Source organism: Solea solea, chromosome 12 (genome assembly GCF_958295425.1).
Source record: "Solea solea chromosome 12, fSolSol10.1, whole genome shotgun sequence".
NCBI classification, from domain to species: Eukaryota; Metazoa; Chordata; class Actinopteri; order Pleuronectiformes; family Soleidae; genus Solea; species Solea solea.
In genome coordinates, this window is record NC_081145.1 from 732,710 (window position 1) to 757,500 (window position 24,791).

General features: G+C 42.8%; 1 protein-coding gene across 1 annotated transcript in view; it reads left to right on the plus strand.

Moving 5' to 3' along the window:
• Positions 1-2,186: 2,186 nt before the first annotated feature.
• The window catches only part of cry2 (cryptochrome circadian regulator 2), a 28,543-nt gene continuing 5,938 nt past the window's right edge, over positions 2,187-24,791 (plus strand). Inside the window, exons 1-10 of the mRNA XM_058645271.1 lie at positions 2,187-2,513; positions 3,850-3,958; positions 7,037-7,179; positions 8,909-9,093; positions 12,136-12,224; positions 12,520-12,660; positions 12,752-12,877; positions 16,177-16,362; positions 16,447-16,598; positions 16,701-16,903. Of these exons, the coding sequence (XP_058501254.1) occupies positions 2,356-2,513; positions 3,850-3,958; positions 7,037-7,179; positions 8,909-9,093; positions 12,136-12,224; positions 12,520-12,660; positions 12,752-12,877; positions 16,177-16,362; positions 16,447-16,598; positions 16,701-16,903 (1,492 nt within the window). The 5' untranslated portion in view covers positions 2,187-2,355. The remainder of the gene's footprint in view (positions 2,514-3,849; positions 3,959-7,036; positions 7,180-8,908; positions 9,094-12,135; positions 12,225-12,519; positions 12,661-12,751; positions 12,878-16,176; positions 16,363-16,446; positions 16,599-16,700; positions 16,904-24,791) is intronic.

The following is a 24,791-nucleotide window of genomic DNA, read 5'->3' on the forward strand; positions in this document are numbered from 1 at the left end:
AAGCCAGAATACAATATTCAACAGGTGTGGTCAAATACTTTGGTCTAAACCAGGGGCCTCCAGAGCCACATGTGGTCAAGATGAATAAAAGTGAATATTTTGTGCATCACTCTAATTTCTACATCAGATTAATGAACTTTGAAAAACCAACCTAAAGTGAAGGGTCTTAAAATATGGAAGGTCATTTTGAGTGTGTGTCCATCTTGCCAGGCAGGTGACCCCCCCACTGCAGGTTAAGTTTATTTGCATGGCTCTTCATACTAAAGGTTGCAGACACCCAGTATATAGTGAATCAGTAGCCTACACCAATTTAACGTCTCCAAATGATGAATCCACGATATACAAGTGTACCATTTTATGTCGGAGCTACATGAAACTGGGACACTACTATAAAAGCACATGAGCAAGATAAGTAATGCAGAAACCATATTCAGTTTCAAAGCTTTTATTTGCATCAACTCTACAGAGAAAAGCAGCAGTGAAAAACACCAGAGACCTGCGTGGTAGATCCTGAGCTGCCTGGGTCCTCATCCCCTTCAGAAGCCTGATTTCTTTGGAGCAGCACGAGCTGGAGGAGAACGTTGACGCTCAGGTCTGCTGTTTCTGTAGACCGGAGCAGGAGGAGGAGCAGGAGGTCCTGGGATGTAACTGGTTTGACTAAAGACTCTTTTTCCCCTCTGGTAGCGTGAACGAGAGCTGAAGGAGTAGACTGGCTGCAGATCAGACACGTCACTGAAAACTGGCTCAAGGTAGACCACTTCAGGTTCAGTTGCCTCCGTGTCCTCCTCCACACTCTCGGCTTGTTCCTCCTCCGCAGAATCATCACCTTCACTGGAACTCTGGTCTTCAGCCACTTGACCGGCGGAACCTTTAGGACCAGCACTGGCGTCCTCGGGAGCCGTCTCCATAGAGCTTGGGCCAGAAGCCATCCATCCTCGCCAGTAATAAGGCGTTTGCTGTGGCACGGATCCTGGAGCTGCTGAAAAACAAACACGTTAGCAAAATCGATGACTCCGCAGCAGTGAAGATGGAGCAATTCACAGCATCGTCTCACCTTGTTTTACACGACCACAGGTGACGCTTCCAATCAGGAGACAGGAAAGCCACAACATCCTGAAGAACATGGTGTTACATTTAACTTTGAAACTCCTCTACAAAAAGGACAGTGAGGTTAAAAACTGTCTACTCACAGCATTTTTGGTTTAGGATGAGGAGAAATTCAGGATACCTGCACTGCCACCTACTGTAGAGATGAAGAACATTACACTGATGCAGTTCTCTTGACCATGGACAGCACAAACATTGCTTACCTAATTCCTGCTCAGCAGTTCACCAGCACAGTGACCTCATGCGCCTGCAGCTGCTTTTAAACACGTGTCTCCAGCTGGTGTTGATTGACAGTTGATTGACAGCTGATTAAGACAGCTGAGTGACTGGTCAAAGAAGGGCAGCACAGTTCGGGACTAAAGAACGATGATGCGACAAAGTGCAAAGACACAAACAGTGATGTCGTGAAAATATGCAGCGCTACAAAATTCTCTGGGCCCAAGGTCTTTACTTTTAAGTCCCTACCATGACAACATAATAACATCATTCTGATCCACAGTCAGTCTTGTGTAAAGTACCTAAAAGTGATAAAGTACAAGTATATGACCAGAAAATTACTTTGGCTGAAGTTGAAGTCACCTTTTACAAAAGTCTAAAGGTTTATGACATTTACTGGAGTCATTTTCGATGGTTTCGAGGGTTTTATTCCCGACTTCACTATAATCTTAGAATTCTGACATTTTAGTCTCGAAATTATGACTTTAATCTCAGAATTGATTTTTTAATCTAGGAATTGTGATTTTAATCTAAGAATTAGCATTTTTAATCTCAGAGTTCTGATTGTTTAATCTCAGAGTTCTAATTTTTTAATCTTGGAATTATGACTTTAATCTGAGAATTGCCCTTTTAATCTCAGAATTCATGCTGTTTTATTTATTTTTTAAATGTGTCTACATATGGTCCTAATACTCCGCCGTACTTTATGTATTTTATACAAGACTGATCTAAATAAATAAATAATAATCACCATCAACGTTATCATCATCATCTTCTTCTTGTTTCGTGACGTAAACGTTACGCCCCACCCCTGGCAGGGGCTGTAACAACATTTTGGCTCCTCCCCCGGTCCACGCCCCCTTGTGTGTTGGTTTTCGTTTGACAGCAAAGTAAAGTTTTTCTCGGGAGTCTCCTCCGGCACCACCGCGGCGTCTCTCGCGTATTTGGCGGGTTTTTTTCGGCCCTCGTCTCCGCAGATTCCCCGCTCTGCTGGTCGGAGGACGACGATGATGATGGAGTAATTGTGGAACCATGTCGGTGAATTCGGTGCACTGGTTTCGCAAATGTCTGCGGTTGCACGATAATCCGGCGCTGCAGGAGGCCGTGAACGCAGCACACACACTCCGCTGTGTTTATATTCTGGACCCGTGGTTCGCGGGAGCCGCGAACGTGGGAATCAACCGATGGAGGTTCGTGGGTTCACGCCACTTCCACTCGCGACAATCTGTTAGACGAGTTAAATGTTGTTGTTTAGTTTTTCTTCCATTTGTAGCATCAAAGCCGCCGCCGGAGTTCAGGCGTAGGCCTCCGCTCCACGTCAGTGAGCTAACGCTAGCTAGAAAACACGTTGAAGTCCATTGAAAGAACGAGCAATTTGCAGGTTTTATGCAAGTAAATGCAAATAATTAACACGCTTGTAATGTTTATCTATCCGAGTAATCCCGTTATACAAAGTATAGAAACATTCATTAATGCTGAAGCCATCATGTAGTTTAGTACTAACAACTGCTGGAGGGTCGTGGTAATGAAAATCAACCCATAAAAGTGGTAAAGTGTAGGTGAAACTGCAGCAATTGATGAGAATAAAACCATTTTTAAAAAAATGAGCCTACAGTTTTTGTTTTTCGTTACTATGGAAATGAGCCTTTAATATTTAAATAGAATAGAAATACTTGATTCATCCCCAAGGGGAAATTGTTTCAACATAGCAGCAGTACAAACAAATATTATAAACACAGTCACTGAACTGAAATACCACGTGTCCTATAAATCTCTGTTCCTCATTACTACCAAATAAAACCAGAAGAAGACTTGGTATTATGGTCTGTATTTATATAGAGTGTTTTTGATGAACTGCTTCACACTACAGCTTTCATCCATTCATACGCTGCAACACGGGCTTAAGTGTCTTTGCTGAAGGACACATGTAGACAAGCAGTGCCAGGAATTGAACACACAACCTTCCAGTTGAAAGACAACTGGCTCTACCACTGAGCCACCATGGCTCAATCCTGACGGCTCACTTTTTTAATACTTTTACTACTAAAACTGAAGTAGATTTTATATCAGAAAATGGCTTTTGATACATAATTACAGTAAACGTCATAAACTTTAAAGACTTTCACTGAAGTAATATGATAAAAAAAGTGACATTTTCTGGACACATGCTTGTACTTCTACTCAAGGTTGTTACATGGTCACCTGTTTGTGATTTATCAGCTTCTTAAAGGTGAATATATTCTGCTTTCTTTGCCTCATAAAAGCAAATAAAATCATTCAAACTGAATCTTTTTGGTTTGTGGACAAAAACAAAGACGTCTGAGAAACATCGTCATTCCCAGATCGACATTATCTGCTGTTTTAAACGTCTCAAAGTGCAGCCGTAGTCTGTTCTTTTGACTCACCTCTAATGTTCGCTCTGCTGCACATTTCTTTCTTTCTTTCTTTCTTTCTTTCTTTCTTTCTTTCTCCCACACTGTTCATAGGTTGGTTCTCTGACTCCGTCTTTCCTGTGTGTATGTTCAGGTTTCTGCTGGAGGCTCTGGAGGACCTGGACAACAGTCTGAAGAAGCTCAACTCCAGATTGTTTGTGATCAGAGGGCAACCTACGGACGTGTTCCCCAGGCTTTTTAAGGTCTGTTGCCATCACCTTCTGTCTGTCTGTCTGTCTGTCTGTCTGTCTGTCACACAAACACCAGTCACTCCTCACAGCTGCAAACAAAGCAAAACAAAGCATTAAGTAGCACAATGTGGGTTTTCCTCTCAGGCTCCCCCCACAGTTGGTAAATGGTATTGTTTGTTATAAATGTCGTAAGGTATACGTAGAGGTAAACACACGACAAGCCAACGATTCCTCTGAAACAACCATGTTTTCAGACACCAGGATCCACGACTGCAAACACGGATTATTGACACTAACTAGTCGCTAACTTTCTGAGTCTGGTTCACCTGTAAACTGTGGTCACATTAATGAACACGTGCTGTTTGTGACACATGATACAACAGCTGGAGGAGCAACATCTGACACTCTCAAGTCTCTGTTCTCCTGCTGTCACATGACACGCTGCTTATTTCACTGCAGAGGCCGCGGTGACAAAAATCACTGATCAGATTTGTTACTGGCGGGAATTTCGTTGTCGGTTCTGTCCTCATCAGTCATCGCGCACCATTTCACACCTGAACTATATCCTTTTTTATACAGAGTGAGGCATCTCGCTTTCTGCCTATCTCTGCTGGGAGACGCAGGGTAGGTAAACACCAGAGTGACATGGCTGCTGCTAACACTTCAGTTATTCATTCACTCAATTTTTTTGTGCTAAAGAGAGATCGTCATAGAATACGTGATTACGATATTGGATATATTGATTTATCTGACCATGCCCCCCTCTCCTGCACTGTGGACATTATCGATAATCCGCGTAGAACTTTGTGGAGGTTGAGGGCTGGGCGATTAATCGATTTTAAATCGAAATCTGATTTATTTGTTTGGACGATTTGTCCTTTTTACTGCACTCACTCGCTCAGCTCCTGTTCCCTCCGCTCCATTCCTCTCCCCCTCCCTCCACTAGTTCTCTGACAATATCAACATGGCAGTGTTTAGCAGGGTTATTGAACTGCTATGGTGCTTCATCATTATGGTATTTTGACCAAAGCATGTCACAGACATGTTCATTAGGACACCATGGAACTAGTTTAACTTGGAGAAATAGGGTATCATATGTCCCCTTTAATACATTATATCCAAAATAAGCTTGTTTAGTTAGTCTAGACGCCGGTAAGTTGGCCTTTCCTTTATAAAGTTTTAGATCCGTACATTATACAACAAACCTTCAGCCCGGATAAAAATAAATGGTTACCTTTCCGATACTATTATTCTAGAACGTGGTTCGAGACAGGGATGCCCGATTTCCCCCCTGCTATTTGCACCCTATATAGAGCCCCCCAGCTCAGTGAATTAGACGGACTCAGAGTATTAAAGGCATCTGCATTAATGGAGACGACCACAAGGTGGCACTATATGCTGACGACGTCTTGGTTTATTTCAGTGACCCTCCTAATTCACTCCCCAAATGAATGGTCTTTCTGGAAACATTTGGTAATTATTCAGGATATAAATTAAATATACAAAAGACTTTTGACTATCAACTACCAACCCACAAAGCAATTTAGGGACAAATTCCATATTAAATGGGATCAAACTTCATTCAAATATCTAGGAATAAACCTGCCAAAAGAATTCTAACACTGGCAGAGATAAATTATTGCCCCCTCTTAAAAGAATTTAAGATATACTTAGATGGAACTCAATTTCTTTTCTTAGCCTCAGTCACAGAATTGATTCTGTAAGAATGAATATCCTCCCACGATATCTCTTCTTATTCCAAGCACTCCCTGTAGAAATTTCCTGGAAACAATTTTCTGAACTGGACAAGATTATATCAGATTTATTTGGCAGGGTAAAAAAAAACAGGATTAGGTTTATTTTTATTATAGCTTTGATACTAAACTCTCCACTCCACTCCACTGATTGACCCCCCAATACAAGCAGTACTACCGCACAAACATCTGGGAAGATTTATAGACAAGGTACAGAACCCATGATCAAAGCACAGCTAAAATTCTGGAATATGATAAGAGATTGCAGATTTTTTTAGATTCCTCCAGGTACATAATCGCTTTGAACATATCAGAAAGGAAAACGATCTTAATGACCCAATATCGATCATTTTTATTGATGCTTACCAAAGTAAATCGAATAAGGGTGTCATCTCTAGAATTTATAAGGGTCTACTGTCTAAAAAAACACACAGTACAGGATATGTTAAGGAAAAATGGGAGAGAGAGGGTAATCTAACAATATCTGAGGAGGATTGGCTCGGTGTTTGCCAATCCCAGTGGAAATATACCAGCTCTCATGTATGGCAGGAGTTTGGATGGAAGTGTTTGGTCCGCTTTTTCATTACACCAAAACAAAAGACACATTTTGCTGGAGGCAAAGCTACTTGCTGGAGACAATGCAGGCACCGGGAAGCCAATCATTGGCATATCTTTTGGGAATACCCAGTGGTTAAATCCTTCTGGACAGAGCTTCACAAAGTATAAAGGCATGTTTAATACTGATCTACCCATGCAGTTTTCTACATTATTTGTAGGACATTTGGATTCACAGGTCAGGCAAGCTGATGTATATTTATTTTGTATTTTGATAACTGCTGGTAAAAAAGCACTGACAAGGCATTGGCTTCTCCCTGAACCGCCCACAATACAGGAGTGGATATGTATAGTCAGCGACATTTACCTCATGGAACAGATTACCTTCTCCATTCGCCTACAGAAAAACATATTTATCAAATTGTGGTAAGATATGTTAGTTTTGAACAGACAGAAGTATTGAATGGATGATCCTGTAATGTTATTTTTATGCTTTATTTTTGAATGTTTTATTCTGAAACTTCAGGGCTGCGACTAATGATTATTTTTAATAATCCATGAGTTGTTTGGTTCATAAAATGTTGACCAGTGTTTGTCAAACCTGGGAAACTTCATTTGAATAATTTCTTTGTTTATATGGAGCAAATAAACCAGAAAATATTCACATTCAAGGAACTGAAAAGTAAAAATTAGTCACTCATTAATCATCAATAACATACATTTGTCTTTATTAAGTTTCTCTTTATAAGTCTCCGTTTGTCTCGTCTCTGATTGGCTGCAGGAGTGGAAGGTGACCAGGTTAACGTTTGAATACGACCCCGAGCCTTATGGGAAGGAGCGAGATGGCGCCATCCTCAAGATGGCTCAGGAGTTTGGTGTGGAGACGGTCGTCAGAAACTCACACACCCTCTACAACCTGGACAGGTTGGTCTCACAAGCACAGACAAAGACTGAGACAGTGGGCGGGGACAGTGGGTCCACTCACTCATAGTCAGTCTGTTAAAGATGCTTTAGAAAAACCTGACTGTTGAGAATCCATGAAGAGGCACCTTGTCCAGCAGAGACCCCTGGAGGTCATGTTCTGTCCATGTGCAGGGCAGAGAGACCATGTGCGTGCGTGTGCATGTATGTATAGTTGCCCTTGCAATAAAGAGCATTCCAGCCAGAACAGTGTTACAGGAAGTGAGGACTGTCAAGACCCAATCTGTTAGAAATAACATAAACTTGCATTTTATTTTGAAAGAATAACTATTAAAATGAAAGGTAACATAAAAATATGCAATTTATTTTGAAAGAATCATATAAAAACAGGTTTTATTTTGAAAGAATAACTACTAAAATGAAAGCTAACATAAAAACGTGTTTTATTTTGAAAAGAATAACCACTAAAATGAAAGCTAACATAAAAATGTGTATTTTATTTTGAAACAATCACTAATAACATAAAAATGTGTATTTTATTTTGAAAGAATCCCTAATAAAAGATAAAGTCTGTTTTATTTTAAAAGAATCACTACTACAATGAAAGCTAACATACAAACGTGTATTATATTTTGAAAGAACTACTAAAATAAAAGCTAACATAAAAATGTGTATTTTATTTTGAAAGAACTACTTAAATGAAAGCTAACATAAAATGTGTGTTTTATTTTGAAAGAATCACTACTAAAATAAAAGCTAACATAAAACTGTATATTTTATTTTGAAAGAATCACTACTAAAATGAAAGATAACATAAAAAAGGGTATTTTATTTTGAAAGAATCACTACTAAAATGAAAGCAAACATAAAACTGTATATTTTATTTTGAAAGAATCACTACTAAAATGAAAGCTAACATAAAAACGTGTATTTTATTTTGAAAGAATAACTTCTGAAATGAAAGCTAACATAAAAACATTTAGTAATGGATTAATAATTCCTGAATTGAATGATTGTTGCCGCTTCAGTGAGAAATGGTGATGATATTCGACTATTTAAAAACACAAAATAACAGCGACAGTCTCACAACTGTACGTTGAAATGCACACCTCCTGTTTGACCTGTGTTACGTGCCTGGCTTTGGCTCGGGAGTAAGGGACAAACAAATAAAAATAGTGACCCGGGAGGGAAAAAGAAGGGCAACAGAGGCAGTTAAGGATTCAAAACAAAAGGTTACTTTATTTTAAAGTAAATACGGTTAATGTTAATGTTAACGTTAAAGAAACTGGAAGTGCTGGTCTCCAAACAAAAAGGGAACAAAAGAACCAGGTTACAACCCCTGACAACTGGAATGAGAAAACACACAACACACTACAGCAAGGTAAATGCCCTGCTAAAAACACCCTCCTTTCCACAGAAAGGAGTAACACAACTGTCCCTGTCTCACCAAACTACTGCTGCAGCTCCGCTCAGCTCACCAAGAGAGGCCGGAGAGGCGTTTCACCCTACTTTTATTCACCTCCACTGATCGCTGACCCAGGACTCCTGTGTGCAGGGCAGGGGGTGGAGAGTCAATCTGGGGACAGAACAGACACACCTACACAGACACACCCACACAGATGCGCCAAACAAGCACTAAGGCCGTAACAACCGGAAATATGAAAGAATCATGGGAGTTATATTCCACAAAGATACACAGTGTTTGTGTTCTGCTACTTGTCTATCAACGCAGGATCATTGAGATGAACAACAACAGTCCTCCTTTGACCTTCAAGCGTTTCCAGACCATTGTTAGTCGACTGGAGTTGCCACGGAGACCGATGCCTCCGCTCATGCTGCAGCAGATGGACAAGTGTTGCACGGAGATCTCCGACAAGCACGATCAGCTCTACAGCATCCCCTCACTGGAAGAGCTCGGTATTACACTCACAAGCACAAAGAGAACAGAGTAGAAGTGATTATTGTTGGTGTAAACGTCACTAGTACTGCAACTAACAATTATTTTTATCATCAATTAATCCATCCAATAATAATCCAAAAATATTGATCAGTGTTTGTCAAATTATTCTGTTTGAATTATTTCTTTGTTTTATGGCACAAAAAAACAGAAAATACACATTTTAGAAGCTGAAAAATGTCAGAAAGTTGAAAATATTCACATTTAAGAAGCTGAAAAACGTCAGAAAGTAGAAAATATTCACATTGAAGAAGCTGAAAAATGACAGAAAGTAGAAAATATTCACATTTAAGAAGCTGAAAAATGACAGAAAGTAGAAAATATTCACATTTAAGAAGCTGAAAAATGACAGAAAGTAGAAAATATTCACATGTAAGAAGCTGAAAAATGACAGTAGGTAGAAAATATTCACATTTAAGAAGCTGAAAAATGACAGAAAGTAGAAAATATTCACATTTAAGAAGCTGAAAAATGACAGAAAGTAGAAAATATTAACATTTAAGAAGCTGAAAAATGACAGAAAGTAGAAAATATTCACATTTAAGAAGCTGAAAAATGACAGAAAGTAGAAAATATTCACATTTAAGAAGCTGAAAAATGTCAGAAAGTAGAAAATATTCACATTTAAGAAGCTGAAAAATGACAGAAAGTAGAAAATATTCACATTTAAGAAGCTGAAAAATTACAGAAAGTAGAAAATATTCACATTTAAGAAGCTGAAAAATGACAGAAAGTAGAAAATATTCACATGTTAGAAGCTGAAAAATGACAGAAAGTAGAAAATATTCACATTTAAGAAGCTGAAAAATGACAGAAAGTAGAAAATATTCACATTGAAGAAGCTGAAAAATGACAGAAAGTAGAAAATATTCACATTTAAGAAGCTGAAAAATGACAGAAAGTAGAAAATATTCACATTTAAGAAGCTGAAAAATGACAGAAAGTAGAAAATATTCACATTTAAGAAGCTGAAAAATGTCAGAAAGTAGAAAATATTCACATTTAAGAAGCTGAAAAATGACAGAAAGTAGAAAATATTCACATTTAAGAAGCTGAAAAATGACAGAAAGTAGAAAATATTCACATTTAAGAAGCTGAAAAATGACAGAAAGTAGAAAATATTCACATGTTAGAATCTGAAAAATGACAAAGTAGAAAATATTCACATTTAAGAAGCTGAAAAATGTCAGAAAGTAGAAAATATTCACATTTAAGAAGCTGAAAAATGACAGAAAGTAGAAAATATTCACATTTAAGAAGCTGAAAAATGACAGAAAGTAGAAAATATTCACATTTAAGAAGCTGAAAAATGACAGAAAGTAGAAAATATTCACATGTAAGAAGCTGAAAAATGACAGTAGGTAGAAAATATTCACATTTAAGAAGCTGAAAAATGACAAAGTAGAAAATATTCACATTTAAGAAGCTGAAAAATGACAGAAAGTAGAAAATATTCACATTTAAGAAGCTGAAAAATGTCAAAGTAGAAAATATTCACATTGAAGAAGCTGAAAAATGACAGAAAGTAGAAAATATTCACATTTAAGAAGTTGAAAAATGACAGAAAGTAGAAAATATTCACATTTAAGAAGCTGAAAAATGACAGAAAGTAGAAAATATTCACATTTAAGAAGCTGAAAAATGTCAGAAAGTAGAAAATATTCACATTTAAGAAGCTGAAAAATGACAGAAAGTAGAAAATATTCACATTTAAGAAGCTGAAAAATGACAGAAAGTAGAAAATATTCACATTTAAGAAGCTGAAAAATGACAGAAAGTAGAAAATATTCACATTTAAGAAGCTGAAAAATGACAGTAGGTAGAAAATATTCACATTTAAGAAGCTGAAAAATGACAGAAAGTAGAAAATATTCACATTTAAGAAGCTGAAAAATGACAGAAAGTAGAAAATATTCACATTTAAGAAGCTGAAAAATGACAGAAAGTAGAAAATATTCACATGTTAGAAGCTGAAAAATGACAGTAGGTAGAAAATATTCACATTTAAGAAGCTGAAAAATGACAAAGTAGAAAATATTCACATTTAAGAAGCTGAAAAATGTCAGAAAGTTGAAAATATTCACATTTTAGAAGTTAAAAAATGTCAGAAAGTTGAAAATATTCACATTTAAGAAGCCGAAAAATGTCAGAAAGTAGAAAATATTCACATTTAAGAAGCTGAAATTTGACAAAGTAGAAAATATTCACATTTAAGAAGCTGAAAAATGTCAGAAAGTAGAAAATATTCACATTTAAGAAGCTGAAAAATGACAGAAAGTAGAAAATATTCACATTTAAGAAGCTGAAAAATGACAAAGTAGAAAATATTCACATTTAAGAAGCGAAAAATGACAGAAAGTAGAAAATATTCACATTTAAGAAGCTGAAAAATGTCAGAAAGTAGAAAATATTCACATTTAAGAAGCTGAAAAATGACAAAGTAGAAAATATTCACATTTAAGAAGCGAAAAATGACAGAAAGTAGAAAATATTCACATTTAAGAAGCTGAAAAATGTCAGAAAGTAGAAAATATTCACATTTAAGAAGCTGAAAAATGACAGAAAGTAAAAAATATTCACATTTAAGAAGCTGAAAAATGACAGAAAGTAGAAAATATTCACATTTAGGAAGCTGAAAATGACAGAAAGTAGAAAATATTCACATTTAAGAAGCTGAAAATTACAGAAAGTAGAAAATATTCACATTTAAGAAGCTGAAAATTACAGAAAGTAGAAAATATTCACATTTAAGAACCTGAAAATGACAGAAAGTAGAAAATATTCACATTTAAGAACCTGAAAATGACAGAAAGTAGAAAATATTCACATTTAAGAAGCTGAAAAATGTCAGAAAGTAGAAAATATTCACATTGAAGATGCCGAAAAATGACAGAAATTAGAAAACTGGTTTATGCGGTGAATGAATGAATGAATGAATGAAGGGCTGATGATGATGATGTCAGGTTTGGTTCATGGTGGAAAAACTCACTTTGTTCCTCCAGGCTTCAGGACACAGGGTTTACTTCCAGCTGTGTGGAAGGGAGGAGAATCAGAAGCTCTGCACAGACTCAACAAACATCTGGACAAGAAGGTACACAAGAAGCTGACGCTGTAGCGCCACCACTGGACGACTGGTGCGCGGATGTTTGAAGGATGTTTTAAGTGACTTCAGTTACATTTTCTAAACAAATATCAGCTGGTTAATCTGTCAACGTCATCAGAAAAATAGAAACAAATGAGATTTTTCAAAAAGCTTTTCTGTGACTTGGTTACATTTATCAAGATCAGGTCATTTTTTATGCCAACTCTTATTTGCGTACCTCTTTAAACAAAAAGGACTGATGACGACGTCTGAGATGATCACATGACTGTGTGTGTGTGTGCAGGTGTGGGTGGCTAACTTCGAGCACTCGCGCGTCAACACGTGTTCTCTGTACGCCAGCCCCACCGGCCTCAGCCCGTACCTGCGTTTCGGCTGCTTGTCCTGCAGGGTTCTGTACTACAACCTCAGAGAGCTCTACATGAAGGTGTGTTGTGGGTGGAGCTTGTGCTTTGTGTCTGTCTTCTCTCCCCCCTGTCCGTCTCTGGTAACGCTGCTTGTCCTCCTCCATCCATCAGCTGCGGAAGCGTACCAGTCCTCCTCTGTCGCTGTTCGGACAGTTGCTGTGGAGAGAGTTCTTCTACACCGCCGCCACCAACAACCCCAACTTTGACCGCATGGAGGGAAACCCCATCTGTGTCCAGGTGTGTGGACAGTTAACGGGAGAGAAACCCTCGACTCTCCCTCGACTCTAGAGCTGATCGTCTCCTGTGAGAGCCAATGAGTTGGCAGCGACGCAAGAAAAAACAGATTTGAGCCTCTTGGCTCATAAAGTCTACGTCTGATTATCTCACTGTGAGACAGACTTTTGTAAAGCACTCACTCTGAGCTGCTGATCCTCTGCTGCCTCGTGAGGTAAATGAGAATGCAGGATTTTTCATGCCGAATTAACAACATAAGACATTTGGACTTGCAGTGGATCAACAACTCCTGTGTGTGTGTGTGTGTGATGTTAAAATCACTGATTTTGAGTGGTTGAGTGGTTTTGACCAATCACAGAGCAGTTTAGAGAAATCGGGGTAAAACCGAACAGCTCTGTCCTTGTAGAATATCTCCTTCTTGTTTCGGACCGCATGCAGAACTCTGTCGTTCATAAACTTCATAATCAATGTTGTCGGGGATGGGGACGGGTCGCTCCTTGGCCCCACGCGATAATCTCGCTCCAGGTTTAGTTTTGTTAGATGAAGTCAAATCCAGGGTCTCCGGGATCCAAGCCTCGAGGAAGGAGCAGGCATCATTACCTTCCGCACTCTCTGGGAGGTTGACCAGCTTTAGGTTAGATCTTCTAGATCTTGCTTCAACAGCTAAGTCGACAATTTTTGTCCTCCATATCTTTGTTTTTATTTTGGAGGCTGCGGACCCTAGCCACCAGGCTGCTAACTGCGTCTCTGAGATGCGAGTCTCTGCACTCTGAACGCGTTCCAAGCACTCACCAACTTCTTCTCGCACTGACAGGACTCAGTTTTTAAGTCTCTGATAGCTCCAAGAATTGGCTGGGAAGTAGCTCCTTAAAGGAGACATATTATACCCTATTTCCCCAAGTGAAACTAGTTCCCTGGCGTCCTAATGAACATGTCAGTGACATGCTTTGGTCAAAATACCATAAGGATGAAGCACCATAGCAGTTCAATAACCCTGCTAAACCCGCCCCTTTCGGAACGCTCGGTTTTGTGCATGGTCCCTTTATATGCAAATGAGACACAGGCAAACACACGCCCACTTCTTTCAGGGGGTTTCTGATTTGTCCTTTTTACTGCGCTCACTCGCTCAGCTCCTGTTCCCTCCGCTCCATTCCTCTCCCCCTCCCTCCACTAGTTCTCTGACAATATCAACATGGCAGCGAGAGTGTCGTCACAGGAAGAGACGTCCGACACAAGGATCAAGCCGAACACTGACCAACTGTAAATCAGTTAAAAACACTTAGGGACAGCACCACTGATCACTGTATGTGACTGTATCAGACTGAGTCTGTGCTCCGGTCATGGAGGACGTACTGAACAAATATCTTTAATTAGGACGTGTCAGAATGGTCAGTTATGACCTCTATGTGACCTTTTCTTAAAAATGTGTGTGTTTGTACGTCGGTGAAATACGGTCGCTGACTAAATACGGCGACCGCTGGCCGCAGTCTGATGTGAAGTGGTGCGAACACACGAACACACGTTTGCTGACTTTATCCGGCACATTAGCTTCATATATCAAATCCTCTGAGGCTGGAAGTTTGTGTAAAACACTGTGCTCCACTGTGCAGCCACCAACAGCACACTTGTCCCTCCGCGTTGACATAATACCGCTCTTCCTCCCTCGCCTGCACTCTCACAGGGACAAGGTGGAGCTAAGGTGGAGCTAAGGTGGAGCTAAGGTGGAGCTAAGGTGGAGCTAAGGTGGAGCTCTCCAAGTAAACTTACTGGTGGGCGGTAACATTTGCGGTGAAATGCGCATTCTGACGTCATAAGCGCAGGGAATTCAACATCGAGTGTTTTATCGCCTATACTTACACTAAGGGGGACCACAAAAACATGACTGAGTATTCTTTTTCCACACTTTGGCGACTGGTAGGGCCAGCGTTCACACTCCAGTCTGCATCGAGGAGCAGCTCCTCAAACACCTGCAACACACACACACACACACTGAAGACATGCTCTTTAGTGCAGACCTGGGCATTTTACGGCCCGTGGGCCACATACGGCCCTTTGAGCGTCCCTGTCCGGCCCGCGGTATGTCAGTCATAAACACAGATGGAGTATTTATGCTGAGCATGCACTACAACTGTGTTGCTTTTATTTTGAAAAGCCTGACGTATGGACGCACGTATCTGCGTCTGTCTGCACAGCGACAGGTGACGCTAGCCAGTTACCCCTGGCCCCCTAAAAATGTCGACTCACGTTAAAAAAAGAAAAGTTAATTCCGAATGGTGCATTTTCAACAAGACATGGACTGCTAAATATTTCTTTACAGGCGTCAAAGGTAGCGCCGTGTACACAAGTCGTTTGTGGTACACAAGTCGCTGTGTTTAAGGATTACAATCTCAATCGCTACTACGTGACCAAACACAAAGAGAAATATAAGAACTTATCTGATGACGAGCGCGCAAAGGAGTCGGAGGCAGCCTATATAGAAGACAACGTTAAGAACCAGGTCCGTAGTACTTTTCTGCTAAAAGTGTCTCGGTTTAAGTTCAGGAGTTATCATTATCTCCCTCCCTGTTCATTATCTCACCAGCGAAGCATCGTCACTCGTATGTAAACTCGTACGGTGTGATTGCAGCATTAGTGTGTAAGCGTGCAGGTGCGCTCTGCGTGTGTGTGTGTGTATATTCACCACACCACACCACAGTAGTAAAGTATAATAGTATTCATTATATAGTGTAGTCATTGATATTTTCAATAGAGTTGGTTAGTAATTGTGTTTATTGTGTGTTTGTATGCTGCCCAATTTACACCAAAACAATACAATTTACTGCTTTTTTTTTTTTAGATGAAACTGAAACAATTAAATTAAAATGAATTCAAATTTTGCTCGGCCCTCAACGATATTTTTTGTTTCTCATGTGGCCCCTTGTGGAAAATAATTGCCCACCCCTGCTTTAGTGTGTTGGAATGGTTAAAAAGTTGACTTTGCATAATATGTCCCCCATAGCACCGGCTATGTAAGCATTGTCCTCCGTCATTGGACTAGCGTTAGCTGTAGCAACACCACTCTGTTTAGCCGGAGTAAAAGTTATTTTGGGCTGTGAAGACTTGCCGTGACCTCTACCCTTGCTTTGTGAAGCTGCTCCTGGTGGTTCTCTTCCACTTTCTCTTGATGACAATTACTTTGTTTTATTGTAAGAAATTTGTCAAAGTTTTCTGGAGGGGTGAGACCACCATCCACCAAGTGTGCCGCCATACCGGAAGTCCCCCTGAACTATCACTTTAATATTAATTCATTCTTTGGTCTCCAGATCCCATGGGACCAGAACCCAGAGGCACTGGCTAAGTGGGCGGAGGGTCGGACCGGTTTCCCCTGGATCGACGCCATCATGACTCAGCTGAGACAGGAAGGCTGGATCCACCACCTGGCTCGACATGCCGTGGCCTGTTTCCTCACCCGAGGAGACCTGTGGATCAGCTGGGAGAGCGGCATGAAGGTGCGGCGGAGCAGCACTTTGATGTTGGCTTCTCCAACACACTAAAGAGCATGTCTTCAGTGTGTGTGTGTGTGTGTGTTGCAGGTGTTTGAAGAGCTGCTCCTCGATGCAGACTGGAGTGTGAACGCTGGCAGCTGGATGTGGTTGTCCTGCAGCGCCTTCTTCCAACAGTTCTTCCACTGCTACTGTCCCGTGGGCTTTGGAAGGAGGACCGACCCGTCAGGAGACTACATCAGGTCTTCATTCATGTGCTTTACATTTCCACACATGGGTTTATGTCTTTCATCCACTCGTTAGTGGACTTACTGAAAACTGCGTTGAATGTGCTGTTCAAACAGGCGCTACGTCCCCGTCCTGAAGGATTATCCCAACCGCTACATCTACGAGCCGTGGAACGCTCCAGAGTCGCTGCAGAAGGCGGCGAACTGTGTGGTGGGCGTGGATTATCCCAAACCTATGATCAACCACGCAGAGGGAAGTCGACTCAACATTGAGAGGATGAAGCAAGTTTATCAGCAGCTGTCGCACTACAGAGGACTCAGTGAGACACACACACACACAAACACATACATGCACACACGCACGCACACATACATGCACACACATACACACACCCATGCACACATACACACACAAACACATACATGCACACACACACACGCACGCACACACACACACACATGCACACACCCATGCACACATACACACACAAACACATACATGCACACACACACACGCACGCACACACACACACATACATACATACACGCACACATACACACGCACGCACACACACATACATACATACACGCACACATACACACGCACGCACACACACATACATACATACACGCACACATACACACGCACGCACGCACACATACATACATACACGCACACATACACACGCACGCACACACACATGCACACACATACACACACACATGCACACACATACACACACCCATGCACACATACACACACACACCCATGCACACACATACACACACCCGTGCACACATACACACACAAACACATGCACACATACATGCACACACGCACGCACGCACAAATACATACATACACGCACACATACACACGCACGCACACACACATACATACATACATACACGCACACATACACACGCACGCACGCACACATACATACATACATACACGCACACATACACACGCACGCACGCACACATACATACATACACGCACACATACACACGCACGCACGCACACATACATACATACACGCACACATACACACGCACGCACACACACATACATACATACACGCACACATACACACGCACGCACACACACATACATACATACACGCACACATACACACGCACGCACACACACATACATACATACACGCACACATACACACGCACGCACACATACATACATACACGCACACATACGCACGCACGCACACATACATACATACACGCACACATACACACGCACGCACGCACACATACATACATACACGCACACATACACACGCACGCACACACGCACGCACACACACATACATACATACACGCACACATACACACGCACGCACACATACATACATACACGCACACATACACACGCACGCACACACACATACATACATACATACACGCACACATACATACATACACGCACACATACACACGCACGCACGCACACATACATACATACACGCACACATACACACGCACGCACACACACATACATACATACACGCACACATACACACGCACGCACACACACATACATACATACTCGACACATACACACGCACGCACACACACATACATACATACACGCACACATACACACGCACGCACACACACATACATACATACACGCACACATACACACGCACGCACGCACACATACATACATACACGCACACATACACACGCACGCACACACACATACATACATACACGCACACATACACACGCACGCACGCACACATACATACATACACGCACACATACACACGCACGCACGCACACATACATACATACACGCACACATACACACGCACGCACGCACGCACACATACATACATACACGCACACATACACACGCACGCACGCACACATACATACATACACGCACACATACACACGCACGCACACACACATACATACATACACGCACACATACACACGCACGCACGCACACATACATACATACACGCACACATACACACGCACGCACGCACACATACATACATACACGCACACATACACATGCACGCACACACACATACATACATACACGCACACATACACACGCACGCACGCACACATACATACATACACGCACACATACACACGCACGCACGCACACATACATACATACACGCACACATACACACGCACGCACACACACATACATGCACACACACACGCACGCACACATACATGCACACACATACACACACACATGCACACACATACACACACCCATGCACACATACACACACACACCCATGCACACACATACACACACCCGTGCACACATACACACACAAACACATGCACACATACATGCACACACGCACGCACGCACAAATACATACATACACGCACACATACACACACACGCACGCACACACACACACACATGCACACACCCATGCACACATACACACACAAACACATACATGCACACACACACACGCACGCACACACACACACATACATACATACACGCACACATACACACGCACGCACACACACATACATACATACACGCACACATACACACGCACGCACACACACATACATACATACACGCACACATACACACGCACGCACGCACACATACATACATACACGCACACATACACACGCACGCACACACACATACATGCACACACACACGCACGCACACATACATGCACACACATACACACACACATGCACACACATACACACACCCATGCACACATACACACACACACCCATGCACACACATACACACACCCGTGCACACATACACACACAAACACATGCACACATACATGCACACACGCACGCACGCACAAATACATACATACACGCACACATACACACGCACGCACACACACATACATACATACATACACGCACACATACACACGCACGCACGCACACATACATACATACACGCACACATACACACGCACGCACGCACACATACATACATACACGCACACATACACACGCACGCACGCACACATACATACATACACGCACACATACACACGCACGCACACACACATACATACATACACGCACACATACACACGCACGCACACACACATACATACATACACGCACACATACACACGCACGCACACACACATACATACATACATACACGCACACATACACACGCACGCACACACACATACATACATACATACACGCACACATACATACATACACGCACACATACGCACGCACGCACACATACATACATACACGCACACATACACACGCACGCACGCACACATACATACATACACGCACACATACACACGCACGCACACACGCACGCACACACACATACATACATACACGCACACATACACACGCACGCACACATACATACATACACGCACACATACATACATACACGCACACATACACACGCACGCACACACACATACATACATACACGCACACTTACACACGCACGCACACACACATACATACATACACGCACACATACACACGCACGCACGCACACATACATACATACACGCACACATACACACGCACGCACACACACATACATACATACACGCACACATACACACGCACGCACGCACACATACATACATACACGCACACATACACACGCACGCACGCACACATACATACATACACGCACACATACACACGCACGCACGCACACATACATACATACACGCACACATACACACGCACGCACGCACACATACATACATACACGCACACATACACACGCACGCACGCACACATACATACATACACGCACACATACACACGCACGCAAACACACATACATGCACACACACACGCACGCACACATACATGCACACACATACACACACACATGCACACACATACACACACCCATGCACACATACACACACACACCCATGCACACACATACACACACCCGTGCACACATACACACACAAACACATGCACACATACATGCACACACGCACGCACGCACAAATACATACATACACGCACACATACACACGCACGCACACATACACACGCACGCACACACACAAACACATACATGCACGCACGCACGCACACATACATGCACACACATACACACACCCATGCACACATACACACACAAACACATACATGCACACACACACACGCACGCACACACACACACACATGCACACACCCATGCACACATACACACACAAACACATACATGCACACACACACACGCACGCACACACACACCCATGCACACATACACACACAAACACATGCACACATACATACATACACGCACACATACACACGCACGCACACACACATACATGCACACACACACGCACGCACACATACATGCACACACATACACACACACATGCACACACATACACACACCCATGCACACATACACACACACACACCCATGCACACACATACACACACCCGTGCACACATACACACACAAACACATGCACACATACATGCACACACGCACGCACGCACAAATACATACATACACGCACACATACACACGCACGCACACACACATACATACATACATACACGCACACATACACACGCACGCACGCACACATACATACATACATACACGCACACATACACACGCACGCACGCTCACATACATACATACACGCACACATACACACGCACGCACGCACACATACATACATACACGCACACATACACACGCACGCACACACACATACATACATACACGCACACATACACACGCACGCACACACACATACATACATACACGCACACATACACACGCACGCACACACACATACATACATACACGCACACATACACACGCACGCACACACACATACATACATACACGCACACATACACACGCACGCACACACACATACATACATACACGCACACATACACACGCACGCACACACACATACATACATACATACACGCACACATACATACATACACGCACACATACGCACGCACGCACACATACATACATACACGCACACATACACACGCACGCACGCACACATACATACATACACGCACACATACACACGCACGCACACACACATACATACATACACGCACACATACACACGCACGCACACACACATACATACATACACGCACACATACACACGCACGCACACACACATACATACATACACGCACACATACACACGCACGCACACACACATACATACATACATACACGCACACATACATACATACACGCACACATACGCACGCACGCACACATACATACATACACGCACACATACACACGCACGCACGCACACATACATACATACACGCACACATACACACGCACGCACACACGCACGCACACACACATACATACATACACGCACACATACACACGCACGCACACATACATACATACACGCACACATACACACGCACGCACACACACATACATACATACATACACGCACACATACACACGCACGCACGCACACATACATACATACACGCACACATACACACGCACGCACACATACATACATACACGCACACATACACACGCACGCACACACACATACATACATACACGCACACATACACACGCACGCACACACACATACATACATACACGCACACATACACACGCACGCACACACACATACATACATACACGCACACATACACACGCACGCACACACACATACATACATACACGCACACATACACACGCACGCACGCACACATACATACATACACGCACACATACACACGCACGCACACATACATACATACACGCACACATACACACGCACGCACACATACATACATACATACACGCACACATACACACGCACGCACGCACACATACATACATACACGCACACATACACACGCACGCACGCACACATACATACATACACGCACACATACACACGCACGCACGCACACATACATACATACACGCACACATACACACGCACGCACGCACACATACATACATACACGCACACATACACACGCACGCACACACACATACATACATACACGCACACATACACACGCACGCACACACACATACATACATACACGCACACATACACACGCACGCACGCACACATACATACATACACGCACACATACACACGCACGCACGCACACATACATACATACACGCACACATACACACGCACGCACGCACACATACATACATACATACACGCACACATACACACGCACGCACGCACACATACATACATACACGCACACATACACACGCACGCACGCACACATACATACATACACGCACACATACACACGCACGCACGCACACAAACACATACATGCACGCACGCACGCACACATACATGCACACACATACACACACCCATGCACACATACACACACAAACACATACATGCACACACACACACGCACGCACACACACACACACATGCACACACCCATGCACACATACACACACAAACACATACATGCACACACACACACGCACGCACACACACACCCATGCACACATACACACACAAACACATGCACACATACATACATACACGCACACATACACACGCACGCACACACACATACATGCACACACACACGCACGCACACATACATGCACACACATACACACACACATGCACACACATACACACACCCATGCACACATACACACACACACACCCATGCACACACATACACACACCCGTGCACACATACACACACAAACACATGCACACATACATGCACACACGCACGCACGCACAAATACATACATACACGCACACATACACACGCACGCACACACACATACATACATACATACACGCACACATACACACGCACGCACGCACACATACATACATACATACACGCACACATACACACGCACGCACGCTCACATACATACATACACGCACACATACACACGCACGCACGCACACATACATACATACACGCACACATACACACGCACGCACACACACATACATACATACACGCACACATACACACGCACGCACACACACATACATACATACACGCACACATACACACGCACGCACACACACATACATACATACACGCACACATACACACGCACGCACACACACATACATACATACACGCACACATACACACGCACGCACACACACATACATACATACACGCACACATACACACGCACGCACACACACATACATACATACATACACGCACACATACATACATACACGCACACATACGCACGCACGCACACATACATACATACACGCACACATACACACGCACGCACGCACACATACATACATACACGCACACATACACACGCACGCACACACACATACATACATACACGCACACATACACACGCACGCACACACACATACATACATACACGCACACATACACACGCACGCACACACACATACATACATACACGCACACATACACACGCACGCACACACACATACATACATACATACACGCACACATACATACATACACGCACACATACGCACGCACGCACACATACATACATACACGCACACATACACACGCACGCACGCACACATACATACATACACGCACACATACACACGCACGCACACACGCACGCACACACACATACATACATACACGCACACATACACACGCACGCACACATACATACATACACGCACACATACACACGCACGCACACACACATACATACATACATACACGCACACATACACACGCACGCACGCACACATACATACATACACGCACACATACACACGCACGCACACATACATACATACACGCACACATACACACGCACGCACACACACATACATACATACACGCACACATACACACGCACGCACACACACATACATACATACACGCACACATACACACGCACGCACACACACATACATACATACACGCACACATACACACGCACGCACACACACATACATACATACACGCACACATACACACGCACGCACGCACACATACATACATACACGCACACATACACACGCACGCACGCACACATACATACATACACGCACACATACACACGCACGCACGCACACATACATACATACATACACGCACACATACACACGCACGCACGCACACATACATACATACACGCACACATACACACGCACGCACGCACACATACATACATAC